At 48.6% G+C, this 16,298-nt stretch overlaps 1 protein-coding gene across 1 annotated transcript in view; it reads left to right on the plus strand.

Moving 5' to 3' along the window:
• Window positions 1–16,298, plus strand: part of EZR (ezrin) — a 51,634-nt gene that overhangs the window by 34,331 nt on the left and 1,005 nt on the right. The window contains exons 8-13 of the mRNA XM_036886800.2: window positions 5,025–5,121; window positions 12,565–12,728; window positions 13,139–13,269; window positions 13,860–14,020; window positions 14,414–14,506; window positions 15,949–16,200. Coding sequence (XP_036742695.2) covers window positions 5,025–5,121; window positions 12,565–12,728; window positions 13,139–13,269; window positions 13,860–14,020; window positions 14,414–14,506; window positions 15,949–16,200 — 898 coding nt within the window. The remainder of the gene's footprint in view (window positions 1–5,024; window positions 5,122–12,564; window positions 12,729–13,138; window positions 13,270–13,859; window positions 14,021–14,413; window positions 14,507–15,948; window positions 16,201–16,298) is intronic.

The raw sequence follows: 16,298 nt of genomic DNA on the forward strand, positions 1-16,298 counted from the left end.
GGCAGTGTGCAGGACTGAGAGCACCTGCCTCCCCTTTCTGTAGACCCTTAGATCAAGAAACAGGGAGGAAAGGAGCAGACCCCTTCCCCGAAAGGCATCACCGGCTTGGGAGCAGAGAAAGCTGAGGTCTGCGCCATCATAATCCCATCTGGCGTCCCCAGACCAAAAACAAAGCAACAGAAATGAAAATGGGGGGAGCTGGGTCCTGCCCCCAGGTTTCTTCTGTCCCTGGCGCCTGGGCTCGCTCTCGCTGGAGGCCTGCGGGCTCCTGTTGGGGGCCGTGTCCGGGTGCACTCTGGGCTCGGGGCTCCGGCACCCAGTCATGAGCCCCATGAGGGAGGCTGCTGCACAGCAGCCGGGCCCCCAAACCAGGGCCCATGTCTTCTCCCTTGGCTTCCTTACCTAGGGTTGTAAATCAGATATTCTGAATCACATTTCCATTTCATTAGCTTTAGAAATGATGTTTCAAGCATATTATAATCAACTAGCCATTAAAATGTAAATAAATTATTCCAGTTTCTAAAATGCTCACAGATAGAATAAGTTAATTTTGCCTTTTTGTGGGGTGGGGGCAGGGGTTCGTGTAACACATCTGTGCTGTGTTGCTAGTGGCAGACCTACGTTAGGAGGGCAACAAGCAAATTCTGTTGATTTCTGTGAGTTTTGTTTTACCAAATATTCCAGGATCACGGGTGCCAGACCAATCTCTCCTTTCTGGTCTTTGGAACCCAACTTGAACAGGGAACAGACAGGATTTTCCAAATAACCTAGCCTCTCACAGAAGTGTGCTGTTGCAAGGACTCCAGTAAGTCCACCTGGAGTACGAGGTTTAAAAGTTGAGCTCAGCTTGGCAGAGAAGAGCTTGGCCTGTGAGGTGTTTAGACCCCTGGGAGGGGCGGCAGAGGAAGGATCAGGGTGCCTTGAGAAGTTCGGACGCAGGCAGTGGAGAAGGGAAGGGAGGAGGCCTGCACTGCAGAGAGGTGGGAAACCCCCAGGACAGGCCCTCTGGGTGCGGAGAGGGCAAGACTAGACTAGCAGCTTTCCTTCCACTGTAAAAATGTTGGCCAAAGACTGCCGTCCCGGGGCCGTGCCTGGCTATTCTTCCCCCATGTGTGCACGTAGTGGTCTCCAGCCCATCCTACCACCCCAGACCTTCCCTAAACTTTTTTAATGAAAATTTTTTTTCAAACAAACTGCAAAATGGAAAGGGGTTTTCAGCACCCGTGCACCTACCACCTCAAGCCACCACTTGCTTCATCACACCTTCCCCTCCACACGAAGCTGCCTTCCCCGTGGCCCTGTCTCTCTCAGACGCATTTCAGAGTTAATGGCGGGCATCTGTATGCTTTCCCCAAAATGCATATTATTTTCTAGAGCTCAGTATGTTGTGGTTTTCTTTTGCTGTGAAATTTAAATACAGTGAAATGCGCAATTCCTAAGTGTTTATTTACTGAGTTGAGACAAACACATGCCTGTAAAATCCATGCTTCTGTCAAAATGTAGAACATTATCATCATGCTCCATTGTGTATTTTGATTTTATATTTTTTAGCCATTTTTTTCACTTTGGAAATCATTTCAGACTTTTAAGAAACTTGCAAATACCGAGAGAATTCCCATATACACTCACCCAGCTTCCCCAAATACTAACATCTTACATAACCATAGTCCACATACCAGAATCAGGAAGTTAATGTTGATACGGTACTGTTAACAGTCCGTGGACCTTACTCCCATTTGAATCCGGTGTCCACTAATGTCCTTTTTCCCCCTAGGATCCCACCTAGAATCTCACCTACATTCAGCTGTCACACCTCCCAGTGTCCCTCCATCTAGGACAGCTCCACCATCTGTCATGACCTTAATTAACACTTCTTCGAAGAGTACTGGCCATTGACCTTTCCAAAGTCCCTCAGCTTAGATCTGTGTGATGCTTTCTCATGATGCAACTCGAATTTTGCGCTTCTGGCCCAGCCCCGACGGGCGTGCCGTCCTGCCCTCCCGGGCCTCTGGCGAGGTGGCACGTGATGTCAGAATGTCTTATTACTGGTGGTGGTATGCTCACTGGTCAGGCTTCTCTGTGAAGTCATTACCCTTCATGGTTGTTAAGTGTATTTCAGGGAGATGCTCTGAAACTATGTAGTTCCCTGTTTCTTGCATATTTTCATCTATTAATTCTGTTGATGAGACTTGGATGAAAATTAGTACTGTGGTATTTAAGAAATGGTTTTCTTTTAAAAATGCATTCCTTTACATGTATTAATTGGAATTCCGTATGGAATCAATATCTATTTGTTTCGTTATTTATAGCAATATATACCCATGGATATGTATTACTATTTTCTTGCTGTAATTGTTTGAGATTTGCCTTTCGGCTCTCCTTCAAGTTGGTTCCTATGCCATTTTGATGTGGCCCCGTTAGTTTTGAAAGACTTCTTTACTTTCTTGCACCTCAAGATGTTCCAAAACTGTCTTGTACTTCCCCTGCTCTAGCCCTGGAATCAGCTATTTCTCTAAAGAACTGTGGTCCCTGTTACTGGAGAATTACCCCCCTATTTTTAAATGTGTGGTCAAACAAGAACAGACTTACAATATAAATCCTTTAGCAATCTTCTCTGTGGGTCCTTCTCTGTTCATGTCCTATATGTGAACTTCTAAAAAAGAGAAAAAGAAAGAGATCCTTGTAGACTTCAATTTTCCAACTGTAGTCAAGTATTAAAGGAGGTCCTTTAACTCAGAAGTGAGTCATAACTTGCATGTTTAGTCGTCTAACACTGCAGTCATGCTTATGAAGGGCTATAAATTGTTATATGAGGTTTCAAAGTCTTAAAAGACAAACTTCCCAGACACACCAGAAAGCACAGGGCTGGAGGCCATGGTGACAGGATGTCCAAGACATGAAAGATGCCATTCTAGCCTGAAGGTCCAAGTTTTCCGGAATCAGAAACTGTTTTGACAGACCTCTATACAGCTGGGGGCAGTGAGTAGATCCTTGCCTCTTTGGAGTTTGGGACTTGGAAGTCTGGCCCACAGTGTCAACTGCACGGTGAGAACTGGGCAGCAGCCACTTGGTTCTCTGCCCCTCGGTTGCCAGCACGGCTCCTGGGCTTTAGAGGAGAGCGCGCCCACGTGACATCACCCTTACAGTTTGTACATGTAAGGACGTGGCAGCCGTCTGTGGCAGGACCAGCTGATATCCTGAGTTCCTTTCTAGTGCTCAGAGACCTGCAAACAAAATTTGCTTTTTAAAAATTTCATAGCCCATATATGAAGATAAATAACATAACGAACTCCCTGCATGTCTGAGTGTTGTGAAGCATGTTGGCCAGATGTGCTTCAATGGCATTAGTGACCCTATAGGACAGAGCTATTAAAACAGATGTATACCAAAAAGGTTTGACAGTTAAAATCACAGCCTGGCCAGTGCCCTGTCATTCCTCCTCCAGGCCTGCTGTGACCGCCGTGACCCAGAAGAGACGTCCACTAGGCTGAGATGCCCTCTCCTCGCCTTCAGAGGGGCTTTGGCCGAGCTTATGTTATCATAGCAGAACCTACATTGCCCATCCGTTTTTATTTTAAACGTGTTAGTAGGCAACATATTTCTCTCCACCCCTGCTATTTTCTAAATTGAAAGTTTTATGAAAGGCATGTGGGAAAGGACTGTTTTTGATGGCAGTATCTCTGAATGACGGTTTGAGGATCTGTTGTTACTTGTAGAATGGTGTCCATGGTAAAATGAGTTGGAAGAATAGGGTGGGAATCGTGAATTTAAGTAGAGCAGTATGCACTTGAACTTACCCGGAAATTTTAATGAAACAGTAGAGTTCCAGCCTATAGTGGACTAGCAGTGATTAAGCACAACAGACAGTCCTGGGGCTTTCACCAGGGTGTGTGGTTCTAAGTGCTGTCTTAGCTGCTGGGGATGGCACAGGGTGGAGGCTGGCTGATGGGGGAGCGTGCATCACTAAGGTGAGGCCCAGGAGAGAGAATTCATCCCAAGCCCTCCACTCACCAAGAAGATACAACAGTTGTAAACATATGCACATCCATATTGCAGCAGCTAAATATATTAAGCAAATGTCCTAATGGGTCTGAAGAGGGGAATAGACAGCCACACAGTAATCACACAGGGGACTTTAATAATCCCACCTTCAGCAGTGGATACATCATCAAGACAGAAAATCAACAAGGCAGTGTTGGAGTTGAACCAAGCTCTTTCCCATTTCCACTGGTGAGCAGCTACTCTGCATATAGCTTGTATAGGAAACATAAGACATGATCTTTGCCATCAGAAAGCTTACCCACCTGGTTTGCAAGGAGCAAAATAATAATGTAGTAAATTAAGTAATGTGAAGAGGTAGTTTGTAGCCTAAGAGACTCAAGTTGAGGGGGAAGTCTGTTGGAGAGTTGAGCTGGCCTGAGGGTGAGTGTCGGGGGATGTGCAGGGAAAAGGGAGGCCCTTCTGGCAAGGCCCAGCTGGTGAGACCCTGCTCTGGCAGGATGGCTTTGAACCAGGAAGCTGGGGCTGGATTAGAAGGCTCTTGGGTGCTAAGTGAAGGACTATGGATTTTCTCTTACAGAAACTGGGAGAGGGACGTTGACATTTTTGAAGAAGGGAATGGAAATCAGACAAGCAGACTGGAAGTTAGGTTCTGGCAACAAGGGACTTGGTTAGGCTGCTGGCAGTGAGCGATCTTCCGAAGGATGAAAGAATGTGCCTGGTTAGGGATCAAAGTTGACCTCAAGGTTACGAGCCTGCAAGGTGACTGCACTCAGTGAGCTGCTCAAAGCTGAGAAAGACTAATATAAACGGGAACATGTTGAAGTTTTCTAGAGCTTGACTGTTACAGAGAGCCACCTGACTTAACCTATGCAGGTAGACACTCCGGTAATGGCGCATATTTTGCTTCCAGAGCTAGTTTTTCACTCTTCAAAATTGAACTGAAATATTAAGAATAGATTTGCAAATCTCTCTTGACCAGTCAAGCACATCTAACCATGCTACTTTTTAAATTTTAATCTCAGGTTGACTCCAAAGATTGGCTTCCCGTGGAGTGAAATCAGGAACATCTCTTTCAATGACAAAAAGTTTGTCATTAAGCCCATCGACAAGAAGGCGCCTGTAAGTGCACGTGGGCCTTACACAGGGGTTACTGTTTTTCACTCTTACAGCCAAGTGTGTTTTCAGGATAACAGTCAGATTTCTCTATGTGATAAGGAGCTGGTGGTACTCAGAAGTTCCGTGTGGTGGTTGGGGGTGGGAGGGCGCATTGCCAGCAGGTTCCATCGAGGGCAGGGGACTCCGTAGCACATCAGACTGACCGTTGCTGTGCGATGTTTTGGTTGGGCCCAGCTGTCCATCAAAAGCTAGCTGGCCCTGCCACCTGAGTTGGTCACATAGGAATGGTCATCTTTACTTACAAAGAAAAGGGCCGTTCTGAGTCTTTGACCTCTGCCAGATGATAAGCATTTCACAAAGTGTGGCATTTCTGGGTTTGTGAAATGGTCACATTTGCGGGTGAAACCAGCCTGCATCCAGATGGTGTGCCTGGGATGTGGGGGCTCTCCTCGGCCATCTCCCTGGGCCCCGCTGGAGCACAGATGACCGCCACAGGCCTCGAGGGCCTTGACTTTCAGAGTCGTCCTTGCAGCTTGCCCCTGTTAAGAAAAGTCAGGCTTCCATCCAGAGCATTATTAGTCCCCAGGGCCCACCTGTACCTCCCCTGCCTCTCAGGCACATGCTCGCCTCTGCTTTTCTTTCACCACCCAAGAAGTTGGCCTTTATGCAGGTTGGTGCTGAACAAAGATGAGGCCATTGGGACAGGCATCCTGGGAGGACTTAGCTAGGAAAGGGATTTTACATCGTGGAATTTGAAGAATATTCATTGTTAGCTAATAGCAGCAAAGACCAGTATGCTAAATAGAAATTCATTTTATTTCTAAGCAAAAAGAAATTTATTGCTTATTCTAACATGGAAACTTTCAGCTGTTTGCTCAAAATTTAAGACATACATAGTGTCATGTGATGGAAAGGGTAAGGATTTTGTGTTCTAAAAAAAATTATAAAAATCTGGTTCTTAAAAAATTGCCCCTTGAAGAATTCTCTTATCCTCCTTAAAGCCTGTCATGAATTTTACCAAAATTACAGATTGGGAAGGACTTTGTGTCTCATGTAGTGTTTGTTCCTTAGTTACAGTGTTAGGCTTGGAGAAGCAAACATGGGCTGGGGCCCAGGCCTGGCAGTCTGGGAGCCTTCCTGGGCTCGGGCACTGCTTGGCAGTGGCTGACCCACATGGGGCATTACTGTCCAGCCGCGCTTCCCACATACGTGTTTGTCCCGAGTGAGTGAAAACCAGAGGTCTTGACACTGGTTTTCTTTTTTATTGAAAATGTTCCCTGCTGTTTACAGACTCTTGACTCCTAACCCATGGGGAGCTGCACAGTTATTTACAATTAAACTAGCATTTTATACAGACTCTTGTGCTCCATGGTAACAGCCACATGAGCATGCAGCACCGCAGGCCGAGGGTCATAGTATCCCCGTGTTAACATGGGCAGCGAGGTTGGTGCAGCTCGGAGAGCAAGAAGACTCAGAAGTCTCTGGGTAGGTTGCTCTCTACTCACCAAGATGTTGCTGATTATTTCAGAACTATTTTGTAAGAAATTTGGTTGACAGAAGCAGGAATTCTGGACTAGATTGTTTTAGAGTTAAGTTGTGGGTTTAATTGGGAATAAGTTTTAGCTTTCAAATATTTCCTAGTCATAAAATCCCAAGCCGAGGCAATTATAATGCCTCTGGCTGCATATGCTGAGCATGCTTTTACTATATACTAATTTTATGTGAAGCCAGTGGTTAAAGCAAAAACAAGAGAGAGAAACATTTGCTGGTTCTAAGTCAGGCTCTATTCTAGGATTGTGTGCACAGCATGAACAGAATGACATTCTCCAACCCTGTGAAGTCTCTCTTCTAATGGAAGAGGATGGAAAAAACAAGAAACGTGTCTGCTGGTGTAGGGGTGCCAAGTGAGGAGCTGGTCTTGGGGAACCAGCGCTGGTGCTGTGCACACCTTACCAGGACTGTGCCACTTCTGCAGCACTGTCAGGCCTCAGTCTTTGTACTTAGGGCAGTAAAAAAATCAAAATTCCAAGTTTAAACTACCTAGAAGAAAGAAAAGGAAACCCCAAAGGTCAGTTGGCTCCTTCTCTCACGCTGACTTGTGGAGGGCACCCGCCCCCGGGCAGTTTCTGCAACAGACTCACAGATAGCCATTGTGTGTCCCCATGACCAGGCATTTCCCGTGTGACAGCCCGTCTCTCCTCCTGCCAGCTTGGATACTGCAGTTTGGGGCCATATTTTGACTCCTGTGATGGGACTAAATTTCGAGAATGTTCAAAAGCTGGCAGGTTGGCCCAGTGAGGGGCTGAGACAGGCTGTCTCCTCCTGCAGAAAAGGGCCTTTTGTCCTGGAGTCTCATGGAAGACATGAAGCTCTTGGGCAGCTAACTGTGTAACAGCCTGTGAACTGCTGAAGAAACAAAGACTTAGATTCCGTGATGACCTGCTCTGTGCTGAGCTGCTTTCCCCATGACCTGGCTTGGCTCCCGCGGCCTGCCCAGCCCACCTCTGCTCCTGGGCTGAGGGCCTGGGGTTGTGCCCCAAGGGAGAGCCGCCTAGAAGCTCCTGTTGTTCATTCCTTGACAGCTTTAAAGGTTGCTTCTCTACCTCCTGTCTCTCCTGCATTCTTAGGGACTTGGATCCGTTCCCCTGAACTTTTCTCGTGCCTACAGTTTCTGTTTGGAGGATGTTCAGTGTCTGCCAGTTTAGAAGGCTGCTGCAGATCTCGTCAGTGTGTGGTTTCGCATTAGGAGGCATGGTCTGGGGACTTGGATTTAAAGATATTTAAATAAATATTAGCGTTTAGTTTGTTTTCAACTTGAAGTCAGAAACCGGTCCCCCTCAAAGGCAGTGCAGGGAATTTCCTCCCCGCCCTGCAAAGACGCAGGCGCTGAGGATACTCTCACTGTCTCTCACCCTTCGGAGGGCCTGTCTTGGTGACAGATGCCATGAGGAGTGTTACCTGCAGTCTCTGTCCCTTGATTTTTTTTTTTCAAGCTGACTTTTTTCTAAAGAGGAGTTGGTGCTAATCAGTTTCTTTGCAAATGTTCGGGAGCCACAGTCCAGACCTAGTTGTGTAGCATTCCTGTGCAGCCACAAGACGGTTTTCTCCTGTGCAGTAAGAGATAGGTGGGTAATGCAAATTCCTTCCTCTCCAAGCTGTGCAGACACCTCCCTGGGAAACCCAATGACTTCATAAGTGTGTGAAACCCCAAGGAGAACCCCACCCAGGAAGTCTGTGGGCCTGACATTACTCTACCCCCAGCATTTCTGGTACAGATGAAAAACGAGAAGCTAAGTAGGTCCTCCGGGGCGTGTCACTTAGCTCACCCAGCTCATCCCTTAGGGCCCAGCAGTCGCTGTGTAACATGTACACTGTTTCTCTGGCTCAGCCACCTTTCCCCTGTTCCCAGTGGTTAGAACCTGGATGCTGAGGGCCTCGTGGCTCAGAAGAGAGAGGGAAAAAAAAGAAGTAGCCATTTTAAAATAATTTCTAAGAAGTTTCTAAACCACATTACCGCCCTTCTGTCACCTACATTAATCACAGTGGTAGTAAGGCGCTGGGAAGTAAGACCATTCCTCTGTGCCCCAGACTTTTGCTGTCACTGGTCCTCAAGTTCCCAGAGGCTGTGACTGTGTTCCATTTGCAAGGCTTTCCCAGTAGCTTCGTAAAGCAGTCAGCAGTCTGGGCGAGGATTCTGTGTACCAGCCTGCTGCAAGCATGCAGGCGCCATTCCAAATCCTCATGTATGCATGTGATTCAGTCACCACACAAGCCCATCAGGTCACAGCTTCACTGTGTAGCCGAAGAGGCTCAGACTGAGGAAGTGACTTGCCCAAGGTCATTTGCTCAGATATGTCATTGCTGTATAAACTGTCAGTCACTCAGTGGAGGTTTGTGGAGCACCAAGAAATAGTGGACACTCATTTGGTCCTGGGAACAAAGTGGCGAATGAACATGGTCCTGCTCTCCAGAGAGCTGATCGTCTAGTGGCAAAACCAGTACATGTCAGTGGAGTAAAGTGCCAGTGACACTGGCTGAATCTCCACCCAGCGCAGCAGAAATGCTGGTTAGCCTGGGAGAGGGCAAAGGTCACAAAATGACACAAGAAAGTGCTGAGACATCACTTGCGGAAGTGCCGGTGTCCTTGGGCACATGGGATTGGACACAGTGTTCCAGGTGGGAGGGACTGTGAGGACCTGTGAGCAGGGTAGTTGGGGCCCCAGCTCAGAAGGCCGTCACGTGTGCCAGGCCACAGTGTTTGCACCTGGTCCTGGAGCTGGTGGGCTGGCGTTGGAGTCTGGCGGCGACCTGATGGACCTGCTGGCAGCAGTGTGGGAGGCGAAAGGTTGAGGCGGGGAGACCAGAGGGTCAAATGGCAGAAGCTGTGGCAGTCCGGGCAACATGGGGACAGTGGCCGAGGGGCTGGACAGGCACAGGATGTAACCAAAGATCAGGCCTCTACTGAGACTTGGAAGTAATGGGTTTTTTGGGTTTTTTTTATATTTTTTTATTGAAGGGTAGTTGACACACAGTATTACATTAGTTTCAGGTGTACAACACAGTGATTCAACATTTATATACATGATAATTCTAGGTACCAGCTATCACCATACCAAGCTGTTACAATATTTTGACTATATTCCTTACGCTATACATTACATCCCGGTTACTTACTTATTTTACAATTGGAAGTGTGTTTATATATATATATATATATATATATATATATATATATATATATATATATATATATATAATTTTTTTTTTGTGAGGGCATCTCTCATATTTATTGATCAAATGGTTGTTGACAACAATAAAATTCTCTATAGGGGAGTCAATGCTCAATGCACAATCATTAATCCACCCCAAGCCTAATTTTCGTCAGTCTCCAATCTTTTGAAGCTTAACGAACAAGTTCTTACATGGGGAACAAATTCTTACATAATGAATAAGTTACATGGTGAGCAGTACAAGGGCAGTCATCACAGAAGCTTTCGGTTTTGCTCATGCATTATGAACTCTAAACAGTCAGTTCAAATATGAATATTCATTTGATTTTTTTTTTTTTAATAATTATTATTATTTTTTTTTTTTTATTAATAATTATTTTTTATTGAAGGGTAGTTGACACACAGTATTACATTACATGAGTTTCAAGTGTACAACACAGTGGTAGAACATTTATATACATAATTCTAGGTTCCAGCTATCACCCTACCAAGCTGTTACAATATCTTGACTATATTCCTTATGCTATACATTACATCCCGGTTACTAATTTATTTTACCATTGGAAGTCTGTCCTTCTTTTTTTTTCTTTTTTTTTTTTTTGTGAGGGCATCTCTCATATTTATTGATCAAATGGTTGTTAACGACAATAAAATTCTATATAGGGGAGTCAATGCTCAATGCACAATCATTATTCCACCCCAAGCCTAATTTTTGTCAGTCTCCAATCTTCTGAGGCATAACAAACAAGTTTTTACATGTAGAACAAATTCTTACAAAATGAATAAGTTACATAGTGAACAGTACAAGGGCAGTCATCACAGAAACTTTCGGTTTTGCTCATGCATTATGAACTATAAACAGTCAGTTCAAATATGAATACTCATTTGGTTTTTATACTTGATTTATATGTGGATACCACATTTCTCTCTTTATTATTATTATTTTTAATAAAATGCTGAAGTGGTAGGTAGATACAAGATAAAGGTAGAAAACATAGTTTAGTGTTGTAAGAGAGCAGATGTAGGTGATCAGGTGTGTGCCTGTAGACTATGTGTTAATCCAAGCTAGACAAGGGCAATAAAACATCCACGTATGCAGAAGATTTCTCTCAGAACAGGGGGGGTGAGGTTCTAAGCCTCGCCTCTGTTGATCCCCAATTTCTCACCTGATGGCCCCCCTGCGACTGTGCCTGTCTTAGGTTGTTCCTCCCTTGAGGAATCTTACCCGTCTCTGGCTAACCAGTCATCTTCCGGGGCCATACAGGGAAATGTAAAGTTGGTAAGTGAGAGAGAAGCCTTATTGTTTGAAAAGGTTAGCTTTTTACTTCTTTGCATATTTATGCCCTGTGGCTTCTATGCCCAGCATTTGTCTTGAGGTATCTTTACCACTTGGAAGAATTATGATACTCGGTAAATTCGATATATGGCACGAATTCTATTTAAGGGTTGTAATTAGGAAGGAAGAAGAAAAGCTATAGAAGTAGCAGGCGGAAGAAAACATGGGAAGATTGATTATTTCTTTGACATATCTTCTTGTAGAGTAACTTCAGCATGAATAGGTTTTAAACTACTACTTAAATTGCGCACACACGTTAACATAATAGGAGTTCAGTTACATAACCAAAGCAGACCTACAATTACCAGCCATCTCCAGTGAAACCAAGAAAACCAGTTAGGCGCCTTAGGCATTTGTGAAAATTTATCTCTGATATGGTGGATAATGTCCAACTGAACTTGAACAGTCTAAGGGAAATCAGACAAATTAAAACAACCCATTCCTGGGGAATGTTCACATCCCATATGTTCTTTTAACAGTAAATAGTCTGTAGTTGTAAGATTTTGGAGCGCTACAATTGCACTTCTCCTAATTCTTGGTTGAGTTCCAACAGTATAGATCCAGTCAAATTTGTTGTTTTACTGTATGCACAGGCCAGCTTAGATATCTCCTTCCTCATTCCCATGGCAAGTCCAGGAACTGGTGGGATGAGTGCATCTACAGCTGTAGCAGTGCGTGGATCTTTGTTGGGGTTTTTTGATGATCATCTTCTGGCATGAGTCTTCCAGAGAGTGCTGGTGTTGGAAGTTCTCTTTCATATCGTATCTTAGTTCATTTTCGGGGTAGCCCAATTAGGCTTTGATCCTCTGTATAAACACAAACAGACCCTTTGCCTACACTTTTATATGCCCTTTATACCCTTGTGTAGAGCTCATTGGAGGTTACCACACAGGAACTGCTTTTTTTTTTTTTTTTATAAACATTAATCTACACTTACATGAGGAATACTATGTTTACTAGGCTCTCCCCTATACCAGGTCTCCCCTATAAACCCCTTTACAGTCACTGTCCATCAGCATAGCAAAATGTTGTAGAATCACTACTTGCCTTCTCTGTGTTGTACAGCCCTCTCCTTTCTCCCACCCTCCATGCATGTTAATCCTAATACCCCCCTTTTTCTCCCCCCCCCTTATCCCTCCCTACCCACCCATCCTCCCCAGAAGTAATGGGTTTTATACATGTCATATCCTACAGGGCCGAGAACCTTCCAGCATCTTGTCACTTGGGGTTGATGACTTTACCTGGAAGTCCCTTTCTGGCCCCCTATTCTCTGCTACCTTTGTCCCTTTAGAAAAGGTGTCCAGAACTCTGGACATCAGGTTTGGAAGAGAGAGCCAGTGAAGGCATTCCTGAGTCGGGGTTGCCTGCTCTGTTCTGCAGGACTTCGTGTTCTATGCCCCCCGCCTGCGCATTAACAAGCGGATCCTGCAGCTCTGCATGGGGAACCACGAGCTGTACATGCGCCGCAGGAAGCCCGACACCATCGAGGTGCAGCAGATGAAGGCCCAGGCCCGAGAGGAGAAGCATCAGAAGCAGCTGGAGCGGTGAGCAAGGTGGCAGCAGGAGGGCGGCTGGGTGCTGCGGGTCCTCGGACAGCCTTGCTGCGGCGGGCTGGGCCCGTCGGGGGGCCTGGGAGGGCCTGCACCATTCCCGCCGGCAGAGCCGGAACAGTGTGACCTGGTGCTCAGTGTTCAGAGGCGGAGGGTCTTTGGAAGTTACCGTGCAGGGCCCGAGCCTGGGCCCTCAGAGCTGCCTTGCTTGGTGGGCTGGGTGGTAGCAGAGCCTGGGGGTGGGGCAGGCGGGGGACCTGGCATCTCCTGAGTCCAGGCCATCCAGAGGGCAGGCCTGGGGCCTGGACAAGACGCTGGGGACAGATGCCGGGGCTGCTGAGAGTGGTCGGGGTGACAGTGTGGGAGCGTGCTGGCCTTCCTGAGCCGCCCCTAACCCCTAACAGGCAGCAGCTGGAAACGGAGAAGAAGAGGAGAGAGACTGTGGAGAGAGAAAAGGAGCAGATGATGCGGGAGAAGGAGGAGCTGATGCTCAGGCTTCAGGATTTTGAGCAGAAAACCAAGAAGGCAGAGAAAGGTGCGCCTGTGCACTATAGGCATTCGCTCCTCCAGGGTCTGTTTTCAGTAGATCTGGACATCCGTCTCCACCGGGAGGGACAGACAGACAGTCAGTACACTCACACACGGCCAGGAAGGAAATCTTCCAAGAACGTGTCTCAGTTCAGTGCAATACCCAAGTTAGAGACGCGCAGAGGAGCGGACAGCAGGTACCTGACGAGGAGGCACTTCGGGGCCTTGGTAACACCTGTGCCAGCCCTGTGCTAAGTGGTTTGTGTGCGGCATCTGAGCCTTCCCTCAGGCCTGCCAGGTGAGTACTGAGGTCCCCCCATTTTCCTGATGATGATGTCATGGTGTAGCAGGTAGAATAATTGGCCTGAGGTCACACAGCTGGCGAGTGAGGAGCCATGCTACATTGCCCCCCAACCCTCCATAAACCAAAAGCAGGAGTTTGCGTTTCCAAGGAGAGCAGTGCAGCAAGCCCAGCCAGGCCGGGGGAGGGTTGCTTCCCATCTGTGCGGTGGTTCCTGACCGCTGCGCCGGCGCCCTGGAAGCCCCACGGGCCGCGCCGCGCAGCCTTTGAGCAGCTCTGCGTCTCTGCTCCCTTAGAGCTCTCGGACCAGATTCAGAGAGCCCTGCAGCTGGAGGAGGAGAGGAAGCGAGCCCAGGAGGAGGCCGAGCGCCTGGAGGCCGACCGCATGGCCGCGCTGCGTGCCAAGGAGGAGCTGGAGAAGCAGGCGGTGGATCAGATAAAGAGCCAGGAGCAGCTGGTAGGAGTCCCCCGAGTTTCATGATGCTGAATTATGTAGAGGCTGCCTCTGGGGATCAAAAAAGTGACACCTGCCTTACAATGATTTGTAGCTGGGGCTGTAAGACAATCTGCTCAAGGGTATAGGGTGGCTAGGAGAAGCGGGGCCATGCTGGCAGTTGGCCAGGGCAGCCCCACCACAACGGTCGGGGTGGGTGGGCAGTCGGGCAAAGTGCGGCCTCAGAGATGTGGCAGGCAGTGGAGGCAGGCAACGGTGGACACCGCTGGCTGTAGAGGGAGGGAGGGATGTGGCCATGTCACCAAGGAGGCCAGGCACAAAGTATGTGGCTGATTCCCAAGTGGCGTTAGCTGCTGGGACCTGGACGTGACTCGCCCCCCCGCACCTCTTTACCAGGCTGCCGAGCTCGCAGAGTACACCGCCAAGATTGCCCTCTTGGAAGAGGCACGGAGGCGCAAGGAGGACGAGGTTGAGGAGTGGCAGCACCGGGTAAGTGCCAGGCGGAGCCTCGCGGTGGTGCACCTGCCCCCCAGGGCCTCCCGGGCTGGAGGATGGCCCGGGCCAGGCTGGCAGGTCACATCGAAAGCCTCGGGGACCTTTTGCAATGCTCTGCTGGTGCCAGCTGTACCTCTCAGGCTGGAATCTCCTTAGGAACGGGCCTGCCCGGTGCAGTAGCCAGTGCGGTGATGGATTAGCAGGGAGCAAAGAATCACTTGCTCATTTCCACCCACTTGGCTCTGGCCACCCCAAACTGCAGCCCCAGCGGGCAGCCCCCGTGGGGAGCTAGCTTTAAATGTGATCGTGTGGGGGCCCCCACTGGGCCACAGTGCCTGAAACAAGGTCTCCTGCCTCTCCTGACTGCTGGCATGTGCGGTGGAGCACTGTGCAAAGATCTGGACCTTGGAGATCCGCAAACGGTCAAGGGTCCAGGCTCTACTCCCGTTATCTTTGTGACCAGGGCAAGTGGCCTGACTTCTCTGAGCCTCTGTTTCTTTGCTGCAGACTGGGAGTAATACCCAACTTGTAAGGTTGCTCGGAAGACCCAGCAGAGGGGTATAATGAGTTGTAGCCATGATAGAACCATGCTCCAGCACCTGGGGAGTCTGTCTCCATCTGTGAGCCCTCATGCCCACCAGGAAGGCACAGTTCCTGGGGAGCTTTGCATACAGCTCATTGCGTAGACCTCCGCCAGCTTGTGGGGGACTCCCCTGCCCCTCACCTGTGGCCTTTGCCACGCTTCCCCACCTGCCGTCACCTGGGGAACCTGATACCTGCCCTTTGCCATCTTCACGCTGCCTCCAAGTTGCACACAGAATACTTTGGTCCTTGGGTTTTTGGAGAAAGTGTTCATTATACAGTATTAGGTGAGAAAAGCTGGTTACAGAAGAGGCACAAACTGAGCCAATCTCCAGGGCTGGGTGTGGGTGGGATTCAGTGTGTGTACCCATGAGAAGCTGGCGGAAGAACTGGGCTGATGGGTAAGAAAGTGCTTGAGCAGCAGGCAGCCAGGGGCCTGATAAATACAGGCCACAGATGGAGGGAGAATAAAACCGCACACCAAAATATGAAAGTGGCTGGAGGATCTTTGTTTCTTCTTTAATAATTTTCTTTTTTTCAAAAATGTATACAATGAACATAGCTAGAATTAGAGACAGAAAAAAGAAATTAAGGTTCTTAAAACCATGTCAAGCCCCTGGCATCAGTTTCCCTCCGTGTGGTGAGGGCCCCAGACCCTGCCCAGGGCCCTTCCAGACAGCCGCAGCCCTCCACCTCCTGCTGCGTCCAGCCAGGCAGGAGAAGGGAGAGGAGGGTGGGGAGGGTGCAGACCCTTAGCCTCTAGCTGCAGAACCAGGGGATTGATTCTTCAGAAAACGGTCCAAACACGAGCATGTGTGAGCATTTCTCACGTGCCTGTGGGTTTGCTTTCAAAGGCCAAAGAGGCCCAGGATGACTTGGTGAAGACCAAGGAGGAGCTGCACCTGGTGATGGCCGCCCCGCCGCCCCCGCCGCCCCCCGTGTACGAGCCGGTGAGCTACCACGTCCAGGAGAACCTGCAGGAGGAGGGCCCCGAGTACACGGGCTACAGCGCCGAGCTCTCCAGCGAGGGCATCCTGGGCGACCGCAACGAGGAGAAGCGCATCACCGAGGCCGAGAAGAACGAGCGTGTGCAGCGGCAGCTGATGGTGAGCCGCCCCGAGCCCGCCCGGGCCTCCGTGGCTTCCCCGCGCGCCCCTTCAGGCGGAGCCTCCGGCCCTGTGACGCGGGCAGGGAGCTCATGCCT

The sequence above is a fragment of the Manis pentadactyla genome, chromosome 12, assembly GCF_030020395.1.
Source record: "Manis pentadactyla isolate mManPen7 chromosome 12, mManPen7.hap1, whole genome shotgun sequence".
Classification (NCBI taxonomy): domain Eukaryota; kingdom Metazoa; phylum Chordata; class Mammalia; order Pholidota; family Manidae; genus Manis; species Manis pentadactyla.